The sequence below is a fragment of the Taudactylus pleione genome, unplaced genomic scaffold (assembly GCF_031769625.1).
Source record: "Taudactylus pleione unplaced genomic scaffold, aTauple2 ptg000259l, whole genome shotgun sequence".
NCBI lineage: Eukaryota > Metazoa > Chordata > Amphibia > Anura > Myobatrachidae > Taudactylus > Taudactylus pleione.
The window spans coordinates 130,741-153,930 of NW_028284661.1; the positions used below are offsets into that span (position 1 = coordinate 130,741).

A 23,190-nucleotide genomic window follows, 5' to 3' on the forward strand; every position below is an offset into this window, starting at 1 on the left:
GCAGTGTTGCAGACAACAAACACAGGGGAGATTAACCAAATCTTGGAGAGCGATAAAGTGGAGAGAGATAAATGACCAACCAATCAGTTTTTAACTGTCACTTAATAGGCTGTGCTAGAAAAATGAGTTAGAAGCTGGTTGGTTGGTACATTGGGCCTGATCCAGAGGTGGATGCTATGCCGGTTTGCACAGTTGGCCAATGTGTTGCGATGGGTTACCAACGGCAGTTGTAGTAACTATTTGGATGCAGAGTGATTGACAGTCAGTGTGCATTTATGGGAGGTAGATGGGGGTGGCTCGTCAAACGATGGTGTGTTGCGACCATTATGTGGGTGTGTAGCAGTCAGAGACTGCGTCTTTGTACAGTTTTACTGTCCCCGGTAGCTTAGTTCCAGCATACATTCTGAGCAGCCATAGTGTTACTCAGCAGTCTGATGGTACTACCGATGGTGTGTCTTTGTATGCAAGCGGCAGAATAGTGACACAACAGATGGGTGTGTCTGTAAAAATTACAGCATCTGCTGCATCAGCATTAATTCTCTGTACCATTGCGTACAAAGTGGCAGCAGCCACGGGATTAGCGTCCACCTCTGAATCAGGCTCATTATCTCTCTCCACTTTATCTCTTCAAGATTTGATAAATCTCCCCCTGGGTCATAAAGTGGTGGTCAAGAAATGCTGCTGTAAACAAAAAATATGAAAAACGTTTGTGATCCACTTCTCATCCTGGGGCAGTTACCGAGTCCTGATTAAGATAGTCACATAACTTCAACAATTCTATTCCCTCAATATTCATATTCAGCATGAGTTCATCAGTATATCAGTGGGTGTCACTAAGGAATCCTATACTTATTACTTCACAACTTCCCTTAGCCTCCTCCTCTGCTCCACTTTAAATCTAGACATTGAAGCCTACCCAAACAGTTATCTATGCTGCATATATGGGTGTTATCAAGTGTAAAGCTAGGTACACACTCTCAGATTATCTGTCCAATCTGGCTGGTTGGAACAATAACAAGTTCCTACTGTATTATTTAGTGATTTGTATTTGAATGTGTTTTTAATGTGGGTTATATATAAAACTGGGTGACTGCTTTGTTTTTTATCTTTAATCCACATTTGTTGGCGAGACCTTATCCTATGTGAGGATTCCACGCCAGTGATCACTAAAGATACCTTTATATCCAAGTACTACGTTGCTAGAAGTAAGCATACATGTAAGAAGTTCATCATATACCCTTTCTCCTCACATTTGTGTGAAATTCCATCAAGGGAGTAGAATCTGAAGCTGGGAGTGGATCCCCTCTCACATTCCTCCAATCGTATTACACATGCCTGTGGTGGTGTGTGCCTATGAAGTGACTGTATTACACATGCCTGTGGTGGTGTGTGCCTATGAAGTGACTGTATTACACTATTGTACTTTTTATTGTTTCTTCCATGTACTGTGGATCATCCTTACTGGAGCAATTTGGACATTACACTGTATGAACTATTGTTACAACTCATAAGCGCAAGTGAGGTTGTTTTTTCTGAATGTATTATTATGAGTTTGTGACTTGTTCACAACCTTTGTGGCTTTGAGGTCCAGCGCCATTAAGTTGTATTTTATTCTTTTCCTGTATCCATAACTTTCTGTTTGCCCTTGGTAAAGTCAGTAAAAAGTCAGCAATAGTAGCAAAATTGGGTATAAATTTTCTATAATACCCTATGAATCCTAGGAAAGTTCTCACCTGCTTCTTATCTACGGGTCAGGGACAAATTTATTAAGTACCAAGTGTTCCCAGCCTTATTATAAATTCATCCACACGGAGCATTGAGTAGGCATCAAGCTTAAACATGCTATTCAGTTTACAGAAATCATTGCAGAAGTGTAAACTCCCGTTGGGTTTCAGACAGAGAACAATAGCACTTGACCACTCACTATATGACTCTTCAATTATATCTAACTCCAACATTTTTTACATTTCTTTAGACAACGATTCTGGTATTCTTTAGGTCAACATTAACCACTGGTTCAGCGATTATGTCATGGTTAATGACTGTTGTTTTACCAGGTATAGAAAAAAGGAAGAAAAGAAGACTTTTTTGGGGGGCACTCAAAATATTGTTAAAACTTAACTTTTATTCAATCTGTTTATCAGCTAAGAGTTACTTTTTATATATATATATGTAAACAAAGCAATTAAAAATGTATTAAACAATAATAATCTCCTAGTGACACTTCGGTTCTGCAATAAATCTTATATATTGACTGGTATATAGCCAATACTTGTCGACTACACACTTGTATTCATGGTCATATCTATAATGGGTGCAGGGTGTGTGGGGAACATGGGCCCCTCGGTCCAGGGGGGCCCCGCATCGCACACCCTGCACTCATAATATTACTTACCTCTCTGGAGTCCCACCTCGGCGAGGGGGTCCGGCGCTGTAAAATGACTGGAACATTTTCCCGTTTGCGCATGCGCAGTACAGGGAAAATGGCCGCTGCGGCCATTTTCCCAGTGACCTGTGCATTCATTATAGACTCCTGGCACACTCTAGTGCCCAGAGTCTATAACTCCGGCGCTGGCCACGCACACTCAGTGCACTGCTGGCCGCCAGGCGGAGAGGAGGGGGCCCGTGTCGGAGACTGCACACGGGCCCCCTCCTCTCCAGAAATGCCCCTGATTGTATTCATATGTCTGTCTATCACTTTGTACCAAATATATAACTGAGATAGATTGTCTTCAGATCAGTGACACTCTATTATGAATGGTTGTTAATAAAGTTCTGTATATATATCACATATCGATAGACATTAGCATTCTGCAAGGCACACTGAACAACAGCAGTTTGAAACGGAATGGGTATGAAGTCCCAGCAGTTCATATCCTGATGCCGGCAGCCCGAAGGGAGAAGATCCTGACAGGGCAGGTAAGTAGCCTATCCCTACCCCTCTTGCCCCCTAACCCTAACCCTCCCATAGTGGTGCCTAACCCTAACCCCCCCTCCTAGTGCCTAACCCTAACCTCCCCACCGGGGGTGTCTAACCCTAACCCCCCCTTACTGCACCCTAAACTTAACCCTCCCAGGAGTGCCTAACCCTAACCTCCCCCCGTGGGTGCCTAACCCTAACACTGCCCCCTAGGGGTGCCTAATGCTAACCTCCCCCCAAAAAACCAAACCCTAACCCCACTATGCTCCCTATACCTAAGCCCCTCCCCCCACGCCTAACGCTAAGGGCGCTCCAGACTTACCTAGTTCAGTTTGGCGTCCTTCGGCATTCCGGCATCGGGATTAAGATAGGCAGGGCCGTAGCTAGGGTAGTGCGGCCGGTGCCATGGCACAGGGCACCGCAGGGCAGGGGATGCTGTTTGGGCCTGTCAAATTTCTGTTTATTATCATTCTCACTTGTAGCTTCCTCTTATTTCATCCCCAGCATTTCCTGGCCTCCCCTATCTCTTCCCTTGCTCTTCCCCATGAGGCCATTCCCCTTTTTTGGGTGCCTTATGTCCCTTTGAAAAATGAGGGCGCCAATGCTCTTTCTGGCACAGGACACCAAAAAGTCTGGTTACGGCTCTGAAGATAGGGGTCGGTATTTTGACGCCTATCTTAAGTCCTGTGTCTGGAATTGGATGTCGGTATTGAGACAGGCGGCAAAGCTACATCCCGTTTGAAACACATCCACTCATATGCTGATAAGCCTGTTTTTTGCCTGTAAAAAGATCCTCATCTGTTGTGACAATACCTCAGAACACCTGTAAATGTCTCAGAATATGGAATGCTGTGGCTTCGTTAGCATAAAGTTTCTGTGCCTCCAGGGTTGGGGATTGTTCACTGTTTAATATATTTTGATTTCACCATTCATGGTATGTACATATCTAACATATCAAACAAATATTGACATCACAGTATGACATACTGAACGGTGGCAGTTTTAAACATATCCAATCAAATAAACATTGACATTTCAGTATGACACACTGCACAGCGGCAGTTTTAAAGACATTTCAATGATTACTGGTCAATATACATTAGTTGCACCTTTCATAATGGTACATATGATATGGTGAATGTTTGTGAAGGTGTTAGAAGACAGTGTTGAAAAGCACATGCATATGGCTGGAGTAAGGATCTGTTTTAATCAATTGCCCGTCGGCAGAGAATAATTAGAGTCCCTGATTCCAATGCATGTGATATAAAAGTTTTCCTGCATCTGCTGTCAGCCTCAAAATGTGAGGCTGATGAGAGTACAGATAGTAAGTCAGACAGTAGGATACAGTTTATCAATCATTAGAGAAAGTGTCACTGTGTAAATAGTAAACGGCCTAAAATCTGGGTGAAAAATATACATATATCAAAATATCTAAAGTTGGTGTAGTGGGATAATTCACATTCACTTTATGTACATTAGCAGCAGACTACTCATTAAATCACAATAATATCCATAATTGGTTATACACATCCTGCAGGTAATCTTCTCCGTTGTCGAAAAAAGATTAATAGGATAAATAGGGGGAATAGAGGGAAAATGAAAAATGAATAGTCCAGACTGGGCATGTGCATATATGCAGTCAATGCTCCATGGTAGTAGCCAATGGAGTACATCAATGTGCTCTGGGTCTGCATAGCATCTGCAAACGCAGTTCAGATTGCAACTGCTAGTTCACACACGCGCACTGCAATGCATACGTATGCGTCATGCAAATTAATCGACCGATTGCATGCATCTTTGCTACTGTGATCCCAGACACAATTTAGGGTACTGAGTGCACTGTGATTCCAGACGCAATTTAGTTTCCTGAGTGCACTGCATCCTACCGCACGGAGAGCATGGGCCAAAGACACTGGAAGCTTGTACTGAACGAAGTACTGAGGGCGGAAATTTATGCTGTTACAGGGAGAACACAAGCGGAGGTAACTGGTAGTAGAACTAAAACAAACTCGAGAAAAAGATAATAGCACACACGGGTATCCAGACTTGGAGCACTCTAGAAGATGTCTAGATAATGCTGCAGCTGAGGGTCCAGCCACAGAAATATAATCATAGGACGCTGGAGTCCCAGATACGGGCAAACATGGAATGATGAGGCTGGACGTCCGGACATATTACGCCAGAGTAGACCTGGAAACCAGCCGCAGGCTTGTTCAAAGTAGCACTGATAAGAGTACACAGTCTGGTAGCAAATATAACTTGAACCAAGAACAAACAAAGGTATCACAGTCACTAGGGAAACAAATCTGAACAGCAGCTTCCTGTTCCTGGAGTCAGACTTAAATACCCCTAGGGAGTTGGTCATTGGATCAGGAGGTCATCTGAGTGACCACTGAACTGCCATTGGGAGAGACTAGTCAGGTGATATGGACCAACATGCCCACCACCACCGGAACCAGGGCGCACACACGGAAGCCCTAGCAGACCCTGGGGAGAATACTCAGCCACCACTCACCTCCACTCCCAGCGACTGAACAGCTAAGCCCAAGGACACCGGCGCAGAGGTGAGTAGCGGCTGATCCCAGGCCGCATCCTGACTTACACCCTTTGTTCTGCCTGTTGGGTCTGTTCCAAGTGCTCTCTCACTATTGGTACCACTGCAGCTATTCTTTTCTGCATCTGAGAAACAGGCTCAATAACAGTTTTATAAGTACTGGGTTGCCCCTCCCATGTCCCTTTGCAATATCAAGCAATCCCCTTGAGTGTCTCCTACATAGCAAATCAAAAGGCTATAATCCTGTGGAAGATTGTGGAACCTCTCTAATGGCCAGCAATAATAGGGAAACAAATAATCCCAATCTTTCCCATCTTTATTCACCACTTTCTTTAACATATTCTTTATAGTTTTGTTAAATGTCTCCACTAAACCATCAGTCTGACGGTGATACACAGAGGCCCTGATCCAGAGCCGGACGCTCTGAGAGAGCGCTCGCTCTGAATCAAGGCGTCTTTGTCTTTTCTTATGGAGCGGCCTCCTGGCCACTCGCATTGCTGTGGGTTGCCACCCACAGCTAATGCGAGCGGCCAGGATGATGGTCGCGATGGTCAAGACCATCGCAACCTTTAGACTTCCGACGAGACCCTTGTGGTAGGGTCTCATGGCCGCAAGCCCCAGAGAGCTTTCGGCTCAAACAGTGCCGAAAGCTCTTCCACTGACATCACTTGTCAGTGGGGCCGCCCCCAGATGGTAGGCGTTCTCATGGGAACGCCTCCGTCTGGGCAGTCAACCCCCCGGCCCGCCCACCGCTCACTCAACATTGACAGCACGCCCCCTTTGGAGCGAGGCCCAGAGCAACGGATTGTCCGTCGCTATCTGGGACTCGCGCATGCGCATGATGGAGCCGGCTCCGTCGTGCGCATGCGCTCCGGGCCACCATCTACCCAGTTGCGAGCGCTCAGCGCTTGCGACCGAGTCTGAATCAGGCCCAGAGATCCTTAGATGAGCAATGGTGCTAATGGTAATAATAATGAGTAATGGTGATAATGATATCGCTGACTGATCGTCCTGCACCTTCCCGATGTGCTGGATAATCGTTATCGTTCATCCAGCACACCACCAAACCACCGACGGGCCAGCGACCCACGATCAATGATCGCGGGTCCGTATGTAACCTGGTTGATATCAACCAGGTTGGCCTGCATGCATGGTGGATGGACGATATCGTTATCGTCCATATGGGCCCGCGCATCGCAGGTCGTTTGAGGGTTGGGTGGCACCTAAAAATGAACGATTTGAATGATAACAATATGAACGATATCGTTATCATTCATATAGTATTGTGCGTTTTTATCGTACCATGTGTACGCACCTTAAACAGGCAGCACAACTTTGAAAAAGGAATGCTTCAGACTCACGGAATACTCCAACTGTATCAGTGACATTATCAAACGGGTCTGGGCTATTTACTTCTGTAATAAATTGGGTTTCCCACAGCTTTCAGAAGTGTGAAAAATCTCTCACCAATATAGCATCAAGCATCAAATAAGGACCTAATACCACACTGACTACAGTGAGACCACACTGTGGACCTCATTCAGAGCCACTCGCAAAATGCGAGCGCTCGCTCTGAATGAGGGCGGCCGCTTCCTTTTTAAAATCCGGCTTCCTGGCTTCTCGCTAAGCTGTGGGTGACCACCCACAGCTTTAGCAAGCGGCCAGGTTGATGGTCGCGATGGTCAAGACCATAGCGACCATCGGGGCTTGCGACGAGACCCTTGTGGTAGGGTCTCGTCTGCCGCAAGCCCCAGTGAGCTTTCGGCTCTAATAGAGCCAGAAGTTCACCACTGACATCGCGAGTGATGTCAGTGGGGCCGCCCCCAAACGGCAGGCATTCCTTCGGGAATGCCTGCCGTTTGGCCAGCCTACAAAACAGTGCGAGCTGTCGATCACCATCGACAGCCACCCCTTTTGTAGTGAGCCCCAGAGCGAGAGAATTTCTCTCTCGCTCTGGGGCTTGCACATGCGCAGTGTGGCCGCTGCGTGTGCGCAGGGCTTCAACATCGACCCGCTTACGAGCGCTCAGCGCTTGCGAGCGGGTCTGAATAAGGCCCTGTGTTTCTATGTTCACTTCAGCAGTATTGTAATTTCTAGTATCCCCATGTATACAGGTTACACCAACCGTTTACCCCTGACATTTTAAAGGATTTATCAACTCAGCTTTTACAAGTCTAACCAGGCTACCAGAATCTATTGGAGCATACACATGGTCAGATTTGTGAGATGTGTCAGATGAACAATTGAACAATTGAACGATTGAACGATCTGAACGATTTGATGAATGATTTGACCAACAATTTGAACTATGGGCCTGATTCAGACCCACTCGCAAGCGGCTGTCCGCTCATTGGCCCTCATTCAGAGCCGCTCGTTAGCGGCAGTACGCTCGTTCCGAGCGATGTTTGCACATCTGCGCATGCGTACGCTTTTTAGTACGCATGCGCGAACCAGTCAGTGCGGCCGAAAATCGTTTGTACGCTATATAGCGAGTGCCTGCTATTTTGAGTGACAGAATGAGGCGTATGTGGGTGGTAACAGGGGAAGGTGCTTGAAAATGGGGAGTGGAGATCCGAACGCAGGCGTGCTTAAAGGTCAAAACGGGCGTTTTATGGGTGTGTATATTTAAAACAGCAGCGTCAATGACCACGTCACTGGGTTATTTTAGAGCCAGAACTGCTCGCAAATTTGTGGTAGCAAACACCAACCACAAGAATAGCGAGCAGTTCATACGCTGGTCGATGTACTCGATTAATCTAATAAATAGCGGACATGACGTATGGTGCGAGCGGCCAGGGGGCGTTTTTAACAAATAAACGAGCGTATGTTTTGCTCGTTCGTTCAGACTTAGAGGTGTGAACAGACTGCAATGTGCATATGGATCATTTGAATAGCCACCCCTTGTTTTTAAACGAACGACCGCAAATAGCGAACGGCTCTGAATGAGGGCCATTGTGCACTGCGCATGCTCACGATGGCGGGAGCTCCATCGTGCGCATGCGCCAGACGCGATGAGCGAAGGACTTTCCTTCGCTCGTTGTGTCTGATCAAAGGGGGCGTGCTGTCGATGTTGATTTACAGCACGCCCCCTTTGGTGGGTGTGCCGGGGGCGTGTCTCCCTGACGGGGGCGTTCCCAAGGGAACGCCTACCATCAGAAGCCGGCCCACAAGACCATCGTGGCCATCAAACTGCACACTCGTATAGGCTGTGGGTGGTGACCCACAGCTATACGAGCGTCCAGGAGGACGCTCCATAATTATGGAGGGCGGCCCTCATTCAGAGCGTGCGCTCTGCTCAGAGCGTACGGCTCTGAATGAGGGCCTATGAACGATTTTTGACTGCATTAAAATGAATGGAATCATCAGAATCTGACTGCAAACCCATCAGATGTCAGATATCATTATCTGATCATCGGGAATGCGCATCGTTCATCGTTCAGACATGTCAGATTTTCCTTCAAATATGAACGATTGAACGATTTTATCGTTCAGATCTGAAGAAAAATCTGACCGTGTGTATGCACCACAGAGCCTCTACCTGTTTGCCTTTTATAGTAATTATACACATATGTTTATCAGGCAGTCTGTTGTTCGTAGTGTGGGCTAGCTAAACAAAGAAAGATACTCTACAATTTACATAAGCTGTATTACAGTCCAAAGGTTCAGACGTATATGGACAATTAGCAGCAACACGGCTAACCCAACACATCTAAAACAACTGATCATATTTTTATCAAGTCTTATAAAAGTCGAGAACCTTTCTGGCACAGCTGGCCAATCTCCAGGTTCCAAGCCTACAGTCTCTGAATGTTTAAGTTCGTTCCATCACCCAGCACCTTTTTCCCCTGGAACAGTCCTATCAGAAGTCACTGGAGATTTTAGTTGTAGGTCTAGGGGTCGTTGGGGACAATGGACAGTTCTCTGCTTGCCACATACCTCACCACCACTTTCAAGCTGGTCTGCTGTTTTACGGTCCCCGTGGCTCACCCACTTGCGCAGAACTGCAGACATGGACAGTAGATATTGGTCCATTATGACTCTTTCTACGATATGTGGTCCTGTCAGAGTCTCTAGCTATAGCCACTTCTTGGTGATAAGGGTTATGCATTTCTGAAAGGGGATGGTTATCCACTTGGTATCCCCAGCGATGAACTCATGCTCAAATAGACATCTTGACACCCAAACTAGTTAAAATGTATATTTTTAGTCCGTAATAGACCTAGGCATCAAGTCGAAAATATGCCTTTTGCGGTTCCCATGACAGGAAGGGTGTCAAAAGGCTTGCCAGCAGACCTTTAGGCCAACTTTCCCTCTATGTGGTTCTATCAATAGGCTTTACCATCATCACTCTTTGTCAACTTTTGCATAAAATGACTAGCCTGTGTGGAGCTGAAGCTAGTTTTGACATCTGCTGAAGCATTTCCAGACAGGACTGCTAGATGCTACATCACCTCTTTAAGGGCATCTGGATAACTTCAACCTCCAATTGCTGTTGCCTCTGGGTCCCCTCAGTGGCCAACTGCTGCACCCTGGTGGCTTCCTACAGAGCACTGGTTGCTTCCTGCTGAGCCCTGATGGCTTCCTGCTGCAACGATATAGCCTGCAGTAAGGCCTTAACTATGACTTCCATGATATCTTTTGGTATAGGGGGGGAGCAGAATCTGACTTCCCTAAACATCTGACAATTACATCACCAAGAAGTTCACAAAGAAACAGTCTTTTCCAAAAAACAAAATTAGTGTCTATCACTTATGACTTTGGGCCTGATTCAGCAAGGAACGCATTTGCTAATACGCACGCAATCAGTCGATTGTTGCGTACTGTGCATGCGTATGCATCGCAGTGCACGTGCGCGAACTAGCCAAGGCTACACAGAGACATTGCAGAGTGATTGACATGAAGTGCCGTTTGTGGGTAGTGATTTGGCAAACGCAGGCGTGCCAGTGCGTTTCAATGCCTTTGCATGGGCTTGTATAAATTAGCCACTGTGATACCAGACGCCACCTGAGGTCTCATAGTGTGCGCAGAAGTAAGCAATTCCTGAGTGAGGTCTGACCTGCCTCAACTGTGTGTGTGTGACCGATGTTACTCGATGTTACCGATTGTTTGGCTATGCTGGTAAAGTATACGGATGTAAGGGGAAGTGGGTGTCTTTATGTTAGGCTGCGAACGCAATGTAAATGCAAAATTTACATATCACCGCTAATATTAACAACTGCGTTGCGTGAGTATAAGCAGAACAGTGTTCCATGCTGAATCAGGCCCTTTATCACTGCAATTTAAGTGCACTGTTTGCATTCTCCACCGTGTGTTGCAACATCAGGTTACGGGGTGCTATCTCCTGGTGTAAACGTCAGTACGCAGCAGCCATATAGTAGAACACCAGTCCAGGGCCTTGGTACACTATACAACTAGCCCCAGTTGGTTTTATTTGACAGCACAGAAATAAAGAAACCATAAAAATAAATCCTAGCCTGTCTGGCTCTAACTAACATACAGTTTATACCATAATCTATACTGCATTGTCAAACTGGATACAAATATCCAGGGTTCTGATAATGAATGTTGTGGTTTCAGATTTCACCGCTGCCTGGTCATCATGAATTAATATTTTCTGCCACAGTTGCTATGGAGAACAGAATAATGAAAGACTTCAATCCTTTTTATTCAGCATGGCTTCAATTTAAGGGAAAGGATAACAGGGGCTCCCACTGATTTGTGTTTTGACATTAATCTGGAAACATCTCCTATGTGGTTAAGCTTCCCCATACCATATAGCTTTAACCACTTACCTGGCATGGGATGCGACCACAACCAGCTAGCCCTCAGCTGGCATACGTCCGTGCCATCCCACTGCATCCCCCCATCTGTTATGGAGGAAATCTGTTCTGCAAATGTGCAGAAAGAATATCCTGCTCTGGACCCACTGCAGTGGTGTCGTAGTCTGTGACTGCTGACATCACACTCAAAATTGTTCCCCAGAATGCTGTGCAAACAACACTCAGGGGCACATATGTCCTCCAACTACAAATATGCTGCTCTATGCTTGTGCAGAGATCAGCTGCAGCAGGGGGGACTGATGATAAGTCCCCCTGCCCCATGCTCAGCTGCGCTCTGCAATTAGGTAAGGAAGCATGGATATGTCCCACAAGAAATTTTTTTTGGGGGGATCATATTAAAAATGTTCAATTGTGTTTACAGTGACTCATGGCGAGGGGAGGGCACTAATACAGTGGAGGCCCATTGACACTGTGGGTGGGGTGTTGGGCCTTGCCACTGGGATCTATTACCAATTGGGGGGAGGGGGAATGATAATGCTGGAGATCTTTTGCCACTGTTTAGGCTACTGGGGTGTGGGAAGTGGGAAGTGATTTTACAATGGAAGCCTAAGGACACAGTAAAGGGGGTGAAAAACACCCCCTTGGTATATTTAAAAAAATATATATATATTTAAATATATTGTAAACTTTATTAAATAATAAAAATACAACAACAATTTGTGACCGTTTTTTTGGGAATAAAATTGTCAGTAAGTAGTTAATACCTGTTAAAAGTGTGAATAAAATAAATTTTTGCTCCAGAATGGCTGATTTGTTTTCTTAAAGCTCCCCGGCAGCATAGTGTACTACTGTATGTATTTATTGAATGCTTCCATAGAACTGTGCTAAGTATTAATGCTTCTGAATGCTGCAGACAACCTCTGCAATTATGCAAAGCGAATGATTGCCAGATGGTGTGTGTACAAGTGCATTCACATTATTATTTCTGCAGACTTAACGCACGCATAATGCACTTTAAGAGGGCGTATCAAATCTGTAAAATGAACACACTGGGGCTGAATCAGAGTTGTGCGGAATGTATTGCTTGCATGGAAATAAATACAGATATTTGCCCATATGCAGAGTGGCATGCATCTATGCAGCCATAGTGCCCCATCTATCATCTTGTTGAAGTAGCTATCATCACTATCAGTGAGCATGTGCTCCAGCCCTATGCTAGGTGCAAGAGATCTCTGCATAAGCACAAACCTGCCTATCACGAGATTCCATCTACACGCTCACGACATGCGCTCAGAACATCCAGTTACATCCATTCAGCCTCAGGTTGAGATTCGACAGTGATGTGTAATGCATGCCACACATCTAACGGGCGCATCCCAGATTCAACTAAGCCAATCCAATGATAATAGATTTCTCAGGGAATCTGCAAATTAAAAATCCCTGACTCACCGATTTCAATAATTTTTGGGTCGGAATAGGTGAATCAAGATTGACCAACATGTTGGATTTTGCCAAACACCCAACCTAATCATCGCCGAACAGGAAATTGGTCCGATAGATGCTTGATGTATGGGCCCCATTAGATGTGTATGTCTCTGGATTGCCATAGTTGATAATACATTAGATGCATACTCTTGGCAAAACATCCAAAACAGCAACCGCAGTGCTAAAAATCACAAGATCCGTGCTCAAAATTGAATTGTATGCAACTCTGAGCCAGCCCCACTAAGGGTATTAGCCACTGACTGGCTTACTGCTTTTACTGCTGCAATGTAGGTGTGAATAATAACATTGCATGCAATCTTCAGTAATAAACCTGTACATACAGAGCACATTTTCCAGTAATAACAAACATATTTACATTACCTTTGCTATTATATCCACTGTCTCACTATAACTACGACACTTCTTTATACCAGAATTCGCTAAAAAGTCTTCAATTAGCCTAATTCCAATGTTGTATCCCCTGAAAATTGCAAAACAAATACATTTTTAGTAACACAGAATGATAAAAAACAGTGCTTACAATATAATAGCTGTTGTTAATATGAGTATTAGTACCATACATTAAATACATTAAAAGGTCTAATTGGGAAAGAACACATTATAAAAATCATGTAGACATACTGTAGCTTTCTCACCAATCTAATACTAACATAACTATATAAAGGATCCCAAAACGTCCAAATGCCTACAATCAATAATGCCTCTGTTATATGTTAATAGTTTAGGCAAAAGAGGCTTAATACAGGAGATCTGAGCCCTTTACTGCATCGTGGGCAATGCTTTCCAATATATAGGGCTTCTGAAGAAGACCTATTAAGTTTTTTGGTTAGCAATTGTTACTGATTATATAGTTTATAGTTCCTTATGTTTAAAAGACAAACAAAAAAACAAGTATGAATAAAATTCAGCTAATTTGAAGGGAACATATACATTGTAAAGATACAGACCTGAATGTACAGTATATACATAAATTATATCTATCTATCTATCTATCTATCTATCTATATCTGAGATATATCGGCCCATATAATGTAATATATCCTTTGATTTACACAACACAGGGTTAGCACATACACACAAAACATAATTACAGTGGTGTTGGTTATGATTAGCTCCATATTACAGTGTAATGAAGAGTCATTTGCTTTTTACTAGTGTAATTAGAAAGTCATGGAATACATTAGTAGAAACAAGGTCCATATATTCACATAAAAAAACTCTTCAAACTTAAAAAAATTCTTGTTTCTTTAATTGTCGTTAATTTACTGATTGATGAGAGTTATTAGTCTCATTAGTGCATGTAAATGTATGGATACTGTAGCTGTAAAATGGGCAAACGCAGGATTTTTACAAGGGGGTTTACACACACACACACACACACATATATATATATATATATATATATATATATATATACACACACACACACACACATTGTCACACATACCCCTTACATACACACTTAGGGGTAAATTTACTAAGATGGGAGTTCTATTAAGAAGTGATGTTGCCCACAGCAACCAATCAGATTCCAGGTATTATCTTGTAGAAGGTTCTAGATAAGTGAGAAGTAGCATATGATTGGTTGCTATGGGCGACATCACTTCTTAAATAGAACTCCCATCTTAGTAAATTTACCCCTATGTGTATGTCAAACATACATTACACACACACACTTACCTTGCAGCAGCTATGGGTTGTAGACCCGATAAGGATGGGACCTGACAGGCTGGCACCATGTCATTAGGCCCCTCCCCCTACCGTTAAAATGCCATGATTCGTGGGTAAATCGGGAGGGGGTGGAGCCAAATTATACGATTCTAATGGAATCACGTCATATTGGCTCCGCCTCCTCCCGATTGACCTGCGAATTGCTGCATTTTGCAGTGGGGCTTAAGAAGATGGTGCCTGCTCTCCAGTGTGTAAAGAGGCCTTATAGAAAATGAGTGCATCTACGTTTACTAGCGTAACTTACTTGTATGCTGCATCTACACGGAGCATTCCATTATGTGCGTGTTTGTCAGATATGAGCTACTCAAAATTGCTTTGTAGCTTCATTTTTGTTTTGAATGCAGCTTTAATGTCCATAAAATGCGTCCACATATGTGGAAAAGCATTCCGTGGAATTAAGAAACAAACACCGAACACAAAGATTTTATCATAGAATCTTTGCTCCTTTGTGAACATGTATTTTCTGCTGTAAACAACAATTTCTATTAAATGTTAAATTGTTGTCCATCTCTAGTCTCATTTTCTCTTCTCTTACCTGTTTACCACATGGCAGGCAGCTATTACCACTGAAAATGTTCTTATTTTGTTGAAACAATGTTGCTTCCCTAAATGTTTTCATCCGAGAGTCTACAATGAGTCAATAGTTGATAAGCTTTTTTTGTGAAAACAAAACAAAAACAAATTTGTATGTGATTTCCTCAGCATTTGTATCTGATTTCCACTGCATTTAATAAAATAGATCATGAACTAAATTCTTATTATATATATAGGGATATTTTTGCCTTAATCTCATAGTTTAAATCAGTTGTTCCCAAACTTTCTTGAATCACGGCACCCTATAGTATCGGAAGTCTTTTCATGGCACCCCTAGGTCAAAAGTTTGACAAAATATGAAGGAATTATTACTTTAACTAAATTGAGCTTACCTGTCTTCCTTAGGTTCTGTTATGTGATGGTGGACAGGGTTGTGCTTCTGTTTGTCCATGTATTTAATGATTGGCAGCCACTATCACTGGTTTTGCCAATCGAGTTGAACATAAATAATTTGATTTAGTTCTGGACCACCAACCAGTGGCACCCTTGCAAGTGCCTTGAGACACCCCAGGGTGCCAATGCTCACAGTTTGGGAACCACTGGTTTAAAATAAATTAAATTATACTTTTAATAAATATTTTAAAACTAGTCAAAAACTGTTGTGAATCATGTACTTTATGTTATACAAGTTCCCATTTGAGATGCACAACAAATACATGAATATAATATTTATTATTACTACATGCTCTAAGTTGGATCTGTTACATAAAGCAAAGACAGAAATGTAAAAACAGTTTCTCAGTATATTCTTATACTTACTATATACTTACATTGTATCCAAATATTTGTTCACTTCCTCATCACTGTCATAATCTTTACACAACTGTGCTACTAATGCACCATGTGTGAGAACAAAGAGATCTCTGCTCTGAAACAAAAAATGACATTAGTTTTACTGTAATTTTAGTTATCATACCTGCTAGTATTTTATTACTGCTCCTGTATATGTAGGACTTCAGTCCCTAGCAACATGAGTAGTACCCAATTTTGGGCTTGATTCAAAGATGGATGTTAATGTCGCTGCTGCAAATTTGTATGCAGTCGCTGTACGAAATTATGCAAATGCCGCAGCCACTGTGATTTGTATTGTGATGCCCACCCGCACCTTTGCAAATCTAAGTGGTTGAGTGCATAGACGCAGCCTTGGTTGCAGATCCTTCGATAATCAGAATGGCTTTGGGAAGTGAGATGCCGGAGCCATACTATATGCATACAGGATGAAAGACACTGAATATGGTCACAAAATGCTTGCTTTATTGCTACCACTCCCTTGTTACCACCCCCAAATGGTGCCTGACTGCCAATCACACTGCGTGCAAATAGTTGCTGTGAGCAACTGCAGTAATGGACCTTGATGCCTGTGCAGTGAGACTTAGACGCAAGCACAGATAGCCCATAATCGCTCAACAGCGTAAACATCGGCATAGTGTATTTCTCTGATACAGGTCCTCTGCACACCCACAACACGTCTGATGGACATTACTTCTGTGTACAAGTGCCGTGTTGACACCCAATAACACCCATTCAGCCTTATCTGGGAAGTGGCAGAGATGCTGCAGGATCAGAATTGCCTGTAATGGTTGTACATATGCAGGCCGTGTCACATGTGCAGTTTGCTAAATATCACAGGATCCATCAGCAAACACAATGCCAGCAGGAAACCAGTCTGAAAAATAGTCTGGCATGAACAAGGTGGTGCAGCTCAGTAAATATAATAATCTCATAAGCATGGGTGCAAATATTATTAATGCAAGTAAGTAGTATGCATGTGCCTATTAGGGTTCCTCTAAATACTGTGCTGCATCCTGCTAATCTCTGACTTATTCCTACAAAATAAACCTGTCTCTAGGTCAATGAGATTTGTGATACAGATCCAGGTTATTTGAGAAATATCTTTTCTTATTGTATTTCTGCTGATTTAAGTCGCCCATACACAGTGCGATATGCACCTTGCGACGCGATGGGGGATCCGACGGCCGACATATCGGGTGGTCCCTACACACGATGCGATCGGGTGGCTGATCGCCCCATATGCCGGCACCCACCTACCCCACCGGCATAGCACTGCATGGGATCGTACATCACATCCGCAGATCAAATGGACCTGCAAAAAGATATGGAGGTGCGATGTACGACCCCACGGGAGCGCTTTCTGTCCGATATCATGCCCATACACGGTACAATATAACAGCGGTATCGTACCAATCCATCGGATCGGCTGATATATCACACCGTGTATGGGCACCTTAACTCTTTAAGTTTTTGTTATAATGAAGAAAAAACTGAAACACTGTAGTAATGTTACATATAGTTACATACACTTTTAGAATACTGAAGTGCCTGTGTTATGGCTGCAGGTGATGTACTTACAATGTGATGTGCTGAGGCAGAAGATGAAACAGCTGGTAAATTCCAATCCTGAAACATTAAACATAGAACAATTTAGATTTTATTAATATGAACTAGAAAGACTTGCATGATCATATAAACCTACACACACACAGGTTATAAAGGGTCATAGGAGTATATTTACAAAAATGAGAGTTTTTAGAAATGGAGATGTTGCCCATAGCAACCAATCAGGTTTTACTTAACATTTATCCAGCACCTTCTAGAAGATAATAGCTAGAATCTTTAGTTTTTAGAATATCTCCACTTCTAAAAACTCTCACTTTAGTAAATATACCCCATAGGATCTAAACACATCCTTTAGCACTAAAACATAAGAGAAACATGGGCAATATATTTGCCCACATGGTCAGAGCTGGTCACACAATGACAATGCTGCTTCCATTTCTAATGTATAAAGATGCAATCATACCGCCCAACTGCAATCATTCCCTCCCAACTGCAATAAAACCCTCCCAACTGCAATCATACCTCCCAACTGCAATCATACAGTACCTCCCAACTGCAATCATAGCCTCCCAACTGCAATCATACCCTCCAAACTGCAATCATAGCTTCCAAACTGCAATCATACCTCCCAACTGCAATCATACCTCCCAAATGCAATCATACAGTACCTCCCAAATGCAATCATAGCCTCCCAACTGCAATCATAGCCTCCCAACTGCAATCATACAGTACCTCCCAACTGCAATCATAGCCTCCCAACTGCAATCATACATCCCAACTTCAATCATACAGTACCTCCCAACTGCAATCATAGCCTCCCAACTGCTTTCATACTCCCCAACTGCAATCATACCCTCCCAACTGCAATCATACCCTCTTGACTGCAATAATACCCCCCAACTGAAATCATACCCTCCGAACTGCAATCATACCATCCCAACTGCAATCATACCATCCCAACTGCAATCATATCCTCCCAACTGCAATCATATCCTCCCAACTGCAATCATACCTCCCAACTGCAATCGTACAGTACCTCCCAACTGCAATAATACAGTACCTCCCAACTGCAATCATACCATCCCAACTGCAATCATAGCATCCCGACTGCAATCATACAGTACCTCCCAACTGCAATCATACAGTACCTCCCAACTGCAATCATAGCATCCCGACTGCAATCATACAGTACCTCCCAACTGCAATCATAGCATCCCGACTGCAATCATACAGTACCTCCCAACTGCAATCATAGCATCCCGACTGCAATCATACAGTACCTCCCAACTGCAATCATACAGTACCTCCCAACTGCAATCATACAGTACCTCCCAACTGCAATCATAGCATCCCGACTGCAATCATACAGTACCTCCCAACTGCAATCATAGCATCCCGACTGCAATCATACAGTACCTCCCAACTGCATTCATAGCCATCCGACTGCAATTATACCTCCCAACTGTCCCAAGTTCACTGAGACAGACATGATTTCAATGCTCTATTAAGGGGTATTATTATTATCCTTTATTTCTATGGCGCTACAAGGCATCCACAACACCTTACAAAGTACGGGATATACTTGTTTAGTAAAATTGAGTTTTATAAGTAAGCTCCCCTAAGCACAACTTTCTATTGCATAAGTCACAGTCGCTAAACACGCTTCAACGATGTGTCCTCATGGGCTGCAACAAATTCATGTGACAGTAATTCCACGTTACTATGAACACTTCCTTCCTTATCAAAAATGGTATGGGAGGATATGCTGAGCAATCTCTCAACAAACCTACAATAGTTTTTTCTTTAGTGGAGCATAATAACCTGAATGCACAAATAAACTCAAATATACACAAATAAAATCACTTAATTGACATGTAAAACACTATTGAACATGAATATATATATTTATGGCTGTGTATTGGTGAGCTACATAATATATAAATGTTTCCTGACTGTCAATCACACTGAGAATAAATAGCCGCTACGAGCCGCAACTGTGAAAACATTGGCATAGCATGCAACTCTGTTTCAAGCCCTTAGACCAGGGCCTGGTCTACCGGGGCCTGAATGTCCTTGTCTAGATTATAAAGCCTAGCACTTGTCTATGGATTAGGGCAATTTAGACAATGAATTGCTACCTTATAGGAGATACTATACAAAAATATAAAAACAAAAGACTCTGAATGGACTCAATAATATTATGCTGAACATACAATAGTAGGCATTCAGTATTTATTTTAGTGAATAGGATGAGTTCTATGATCAGATAAATGCAGAAGGAAACACTGTTTCCTGGGCCACAAATGTGGCACTGTCAAATCAAATGGCTGATAAGACTGTATACTGTAAGGAGACAAGTCCAATGGTACTGAGACAGTGGTTTCTATTCATCTAAGACGGCATAGAGATGTTGCCCTACACAGGGTCTTATAACATGACTGCTTGCTGTGGAGAGTCAGTGCCTGATTCAGAGATGGATGCTGGAGTGATCAGCGCTGCATCTTCGACTACAGTGCATCTGAGAAATTATGTTAACGTAGCAAGAGGGGACTTTGTAAAATGACTCCTACTTCCAGCATCTACAGACGGATCACCATTGTGACCATAAGGTTGTTCACATTGTCCAGCTGCCAAAGCCAATAAAGTTGCCTCCGACGACACAGTTGCTGGCTTTAGCACACCCCAGAAATGGAGGCAATACACCTCAGTTTTCTGAAACACACCAGAGCAACAGCAGCATCATGGCACATGCGCACTGCGGCTATGGCGCAAGCGCAGTCCGGAGAACTTTGGTACAAAATGACTGAATTGGGACTGCATCTGAGGCTGAATCGGTCCCATTGTGCAGTAGGACGGTTTGTCCAGTGCAGGAATATATGCCTGACAGGGTGAATACAGTTACCAGCATATACAATGGGATGTTTAGTAAAACATCTGTACAATACTTCTCTCTGAGAGAGTGGCATTTTCATACGTTGTTATTTTATAAATTTTGCTGAACTAACACCCACCTGCAATTCATCTCTGACTGCATACACATTGTTTATTTAAAGCTGTTTTATAATATAGCATACTGTAACTAACTAAATGCTTTTCAGGATAAATAACTCTGTCTCCAGTAGATGCATATACCACTTTACTGCTGGAAACTTGCCTATTCCAATAATTGACTAATTGGATCCATACATTATTGTCTGTGGCCACAGATTTAGATAACATACTGTACCTTATGTTCAGCTGTTCAGCTGATGTATCAAACTTTAGAGAGAGACAAAATGGAGAGAGATAAAATACCAACCAATCCGCATCAAACTGCCGTTTCACAGGCTGTGTTTGAAAATGACAGAAGCTGATTGTTTGGTACTTTATATCTCTCCAAGATTTGATACATATTCCCCAATGTGTTTTAAGCTTTTTATACAATATATATATATATATATATATATATATATATACATATATATACACAAAGATACCCTATTATTTGCGCTAAAATTATTGATGATACTGATATGTAACCAACACTTAAATCTAATAGTGGATAGCTGCACCTTTCACCTAAAATCTCTGTTAGACAGATATGGAGGGAAATGGAAACCAAGAAAGAAGAGAAAGGGCGCTCTAATGTACAAAATATAAAATATATTATAATACACAATGTGTAAATAACACAAACTGAATAATTTAAAAAAATCAACAATTAATGCAGCAATGAAGCTACTTCAATGATCAGTACTAGATGTCGACACAAAGGATGAATCTCCCTTTCGTTTCACAGAGAGTAGATTTATTGAGTCCTTTGTTGGTCTTTAAATGATTTTGTAGAGGTTATAAATCCTGTTTTCAGGGTTAGTAATGATTCCTTGTAATGTTGCTGAAAAATACCATCAAACACTAGTCAAAATATGATGGAGACCCAACGCATTTCATCCCCACATGGGACTTCATCAGGGATACATCATCAAATTATTGTATTATCAGTCCTATTAATAGTCAGGAAAATGTGAACAGTGATCAAATAATCCTAAAATCTGTTTGCGGAGAATAAACTGGAGTAGACGCACTCTATATAGTGGATGGATTTATACTCCCAGGTAAGTGTTTCTTGCAGCAGACTTTTGCAGCAGACTGAAACACTTGTCAGCAGTATTTTGCAGGAGCAATATAGATCTTAGGATCGTTTGATCAGTGTTCACATTTTCCTGACTATTAATAGGACTGGTAATACAGTCATTTGATGATGTATCCCTGATGAAGTCCCATGTGGGGACGAAATGCGTTGGGTCTCCATCATATTTTGACTAGTGTTTGATGGTATTTTTAAGCAACATTACAAGGAATCATTGCTAATTCTGAAAACAGGATTTATGACCTCTACAAAATCATTTAAAGACCAACAAAGGACTCAATAAATCTACTCTCTGTGAAACGAAAGGGAGATTCATCCTTTGTGTCGACATCTAGGACTGATCATTGAAGTAGCTTCATTGCTGCATTAATTGTTGATTTTTTTAATTATTCAGTTTGTGTTATTTACACATTTTGTATTTTAATATATTTTATATTTTGTACATTAGAGCGCCCTTTCTCTTCTTTCTTGATATATATAGGATTTAATAAATCCATTCTTTTTATTCAGCAGCTTTATCCAGAACCCATATTGCTTTCCCTTTCTTTATTTTCATATGGCATAATCGCGTCACAGTACAATAAATTAGTCCCAGGCCCATTGGCAGGGGTTGAGTGTGATACTGTATCATTAGCGGCATGACCAGAGTCAGGAGACCAACAACTATGACAGAGAGCAGTAAAAACAGAAGACACAGGGCCTGATTCAGACCCGCTCGCGAGCGCTGAGCGCTCGCAAGCGGGTCGATGATGCCCTAGTGCGCATGCACACGACGGAGGGAGCTTCGTGCACGAGACCCGTGGAGCGATGGGGAAGCCGTCGCTCCAGGTCTCGTACCAAAGGGGGCGTGCTGGAGATGTTGATTGATAGCACGTCCCCTTTGGTGGGCGTGCCGTGGGTGTGGCTGCCAGATGGAGGCGTTCCCATGGGAACGCCTACCGTCTGGGTCCGGCCCCACTGACATCACTAGTGATGTCAGTGGGAGTGATTTTGGCTCTGATAGAGCCAAAATCACTCCAGGGTCTGCAGGGTCTCGTCACAAGCCCGATGGTCGCGATGGTCTTGACCATCACGACCATCATCATGGATGCTCGCATAAGCTGTGGGTGGTAACCCACAGCTATGCGAGCGTCCAAGAGGCCGCTCCAAGTTTAGGTAGGAGGGCCCTGATTCAGAGCGAGCGCTCTGGTCAGAGCGTCCGGCTCTGAATCAGGCCCACAATTCCTTAAATGTGCTTATACATTGGAGCATTAAAGTATATCTAGCATATGCATTCCAATGTATTAGGCATAAATAAGCTTAACACAATTTCTGAATGGTTTCACAACCAATTTTTCTACAAGATAATTTGGTGCCATCAAACTGTTTTTTTCTTTTGAAGGGCCTTAGTGTGGTGGGAGCTCTATTTGTCCTGCTGTTTTTTAATGTGCAGTAATTATCATTTATTTGCACTCATGCTTGAAGCACACTACTGCTAAAACACTTCAGACTTTTTCAAATATTCTTAGATGCTAATGTTTGGTTTAAAGATATTACTGTTATAGCTAATTGTCTGGTCAATTTGAATAAAGATGGTAAAGACCGCAGAATAACAGAGAGAACCGTATTTGTTTCAATA

At 42.8% G+C, this 23,190-nt stretch overlaps 1 protein-coding gene across 1 annotated transcript in view; it reads right to left on the reverse strand.

Moving 5' to 3' along the window:
- TRAPPC3L (trafficking protein particle complex subunit 3L) overlaps positions 1-23,190 on the reverse strand; it is a 118,892-nt gene that overhangs the window by 34,174 nt on the left and 61,528 nt on the right. Inside the window, exons 2-4 of the mRNA XM_088480992.1 lie at positions 17,456-17,503; positions 15,856-15,953; positions 13,121-13,220 (exon numbers count right to left, since the gene is read on the reverse strand). Coding sequence (XP_088337118.1) covers positions 13,121-13,220; positions 15,856-15,953; positions 17,456-17,503 — 246 coding nt within the window. The remainder of the gene's footprint in view (positions 1-13,120; positions 13,221-15,855; positions 15,954-17,455; positions 17,504-23,190) is intronic.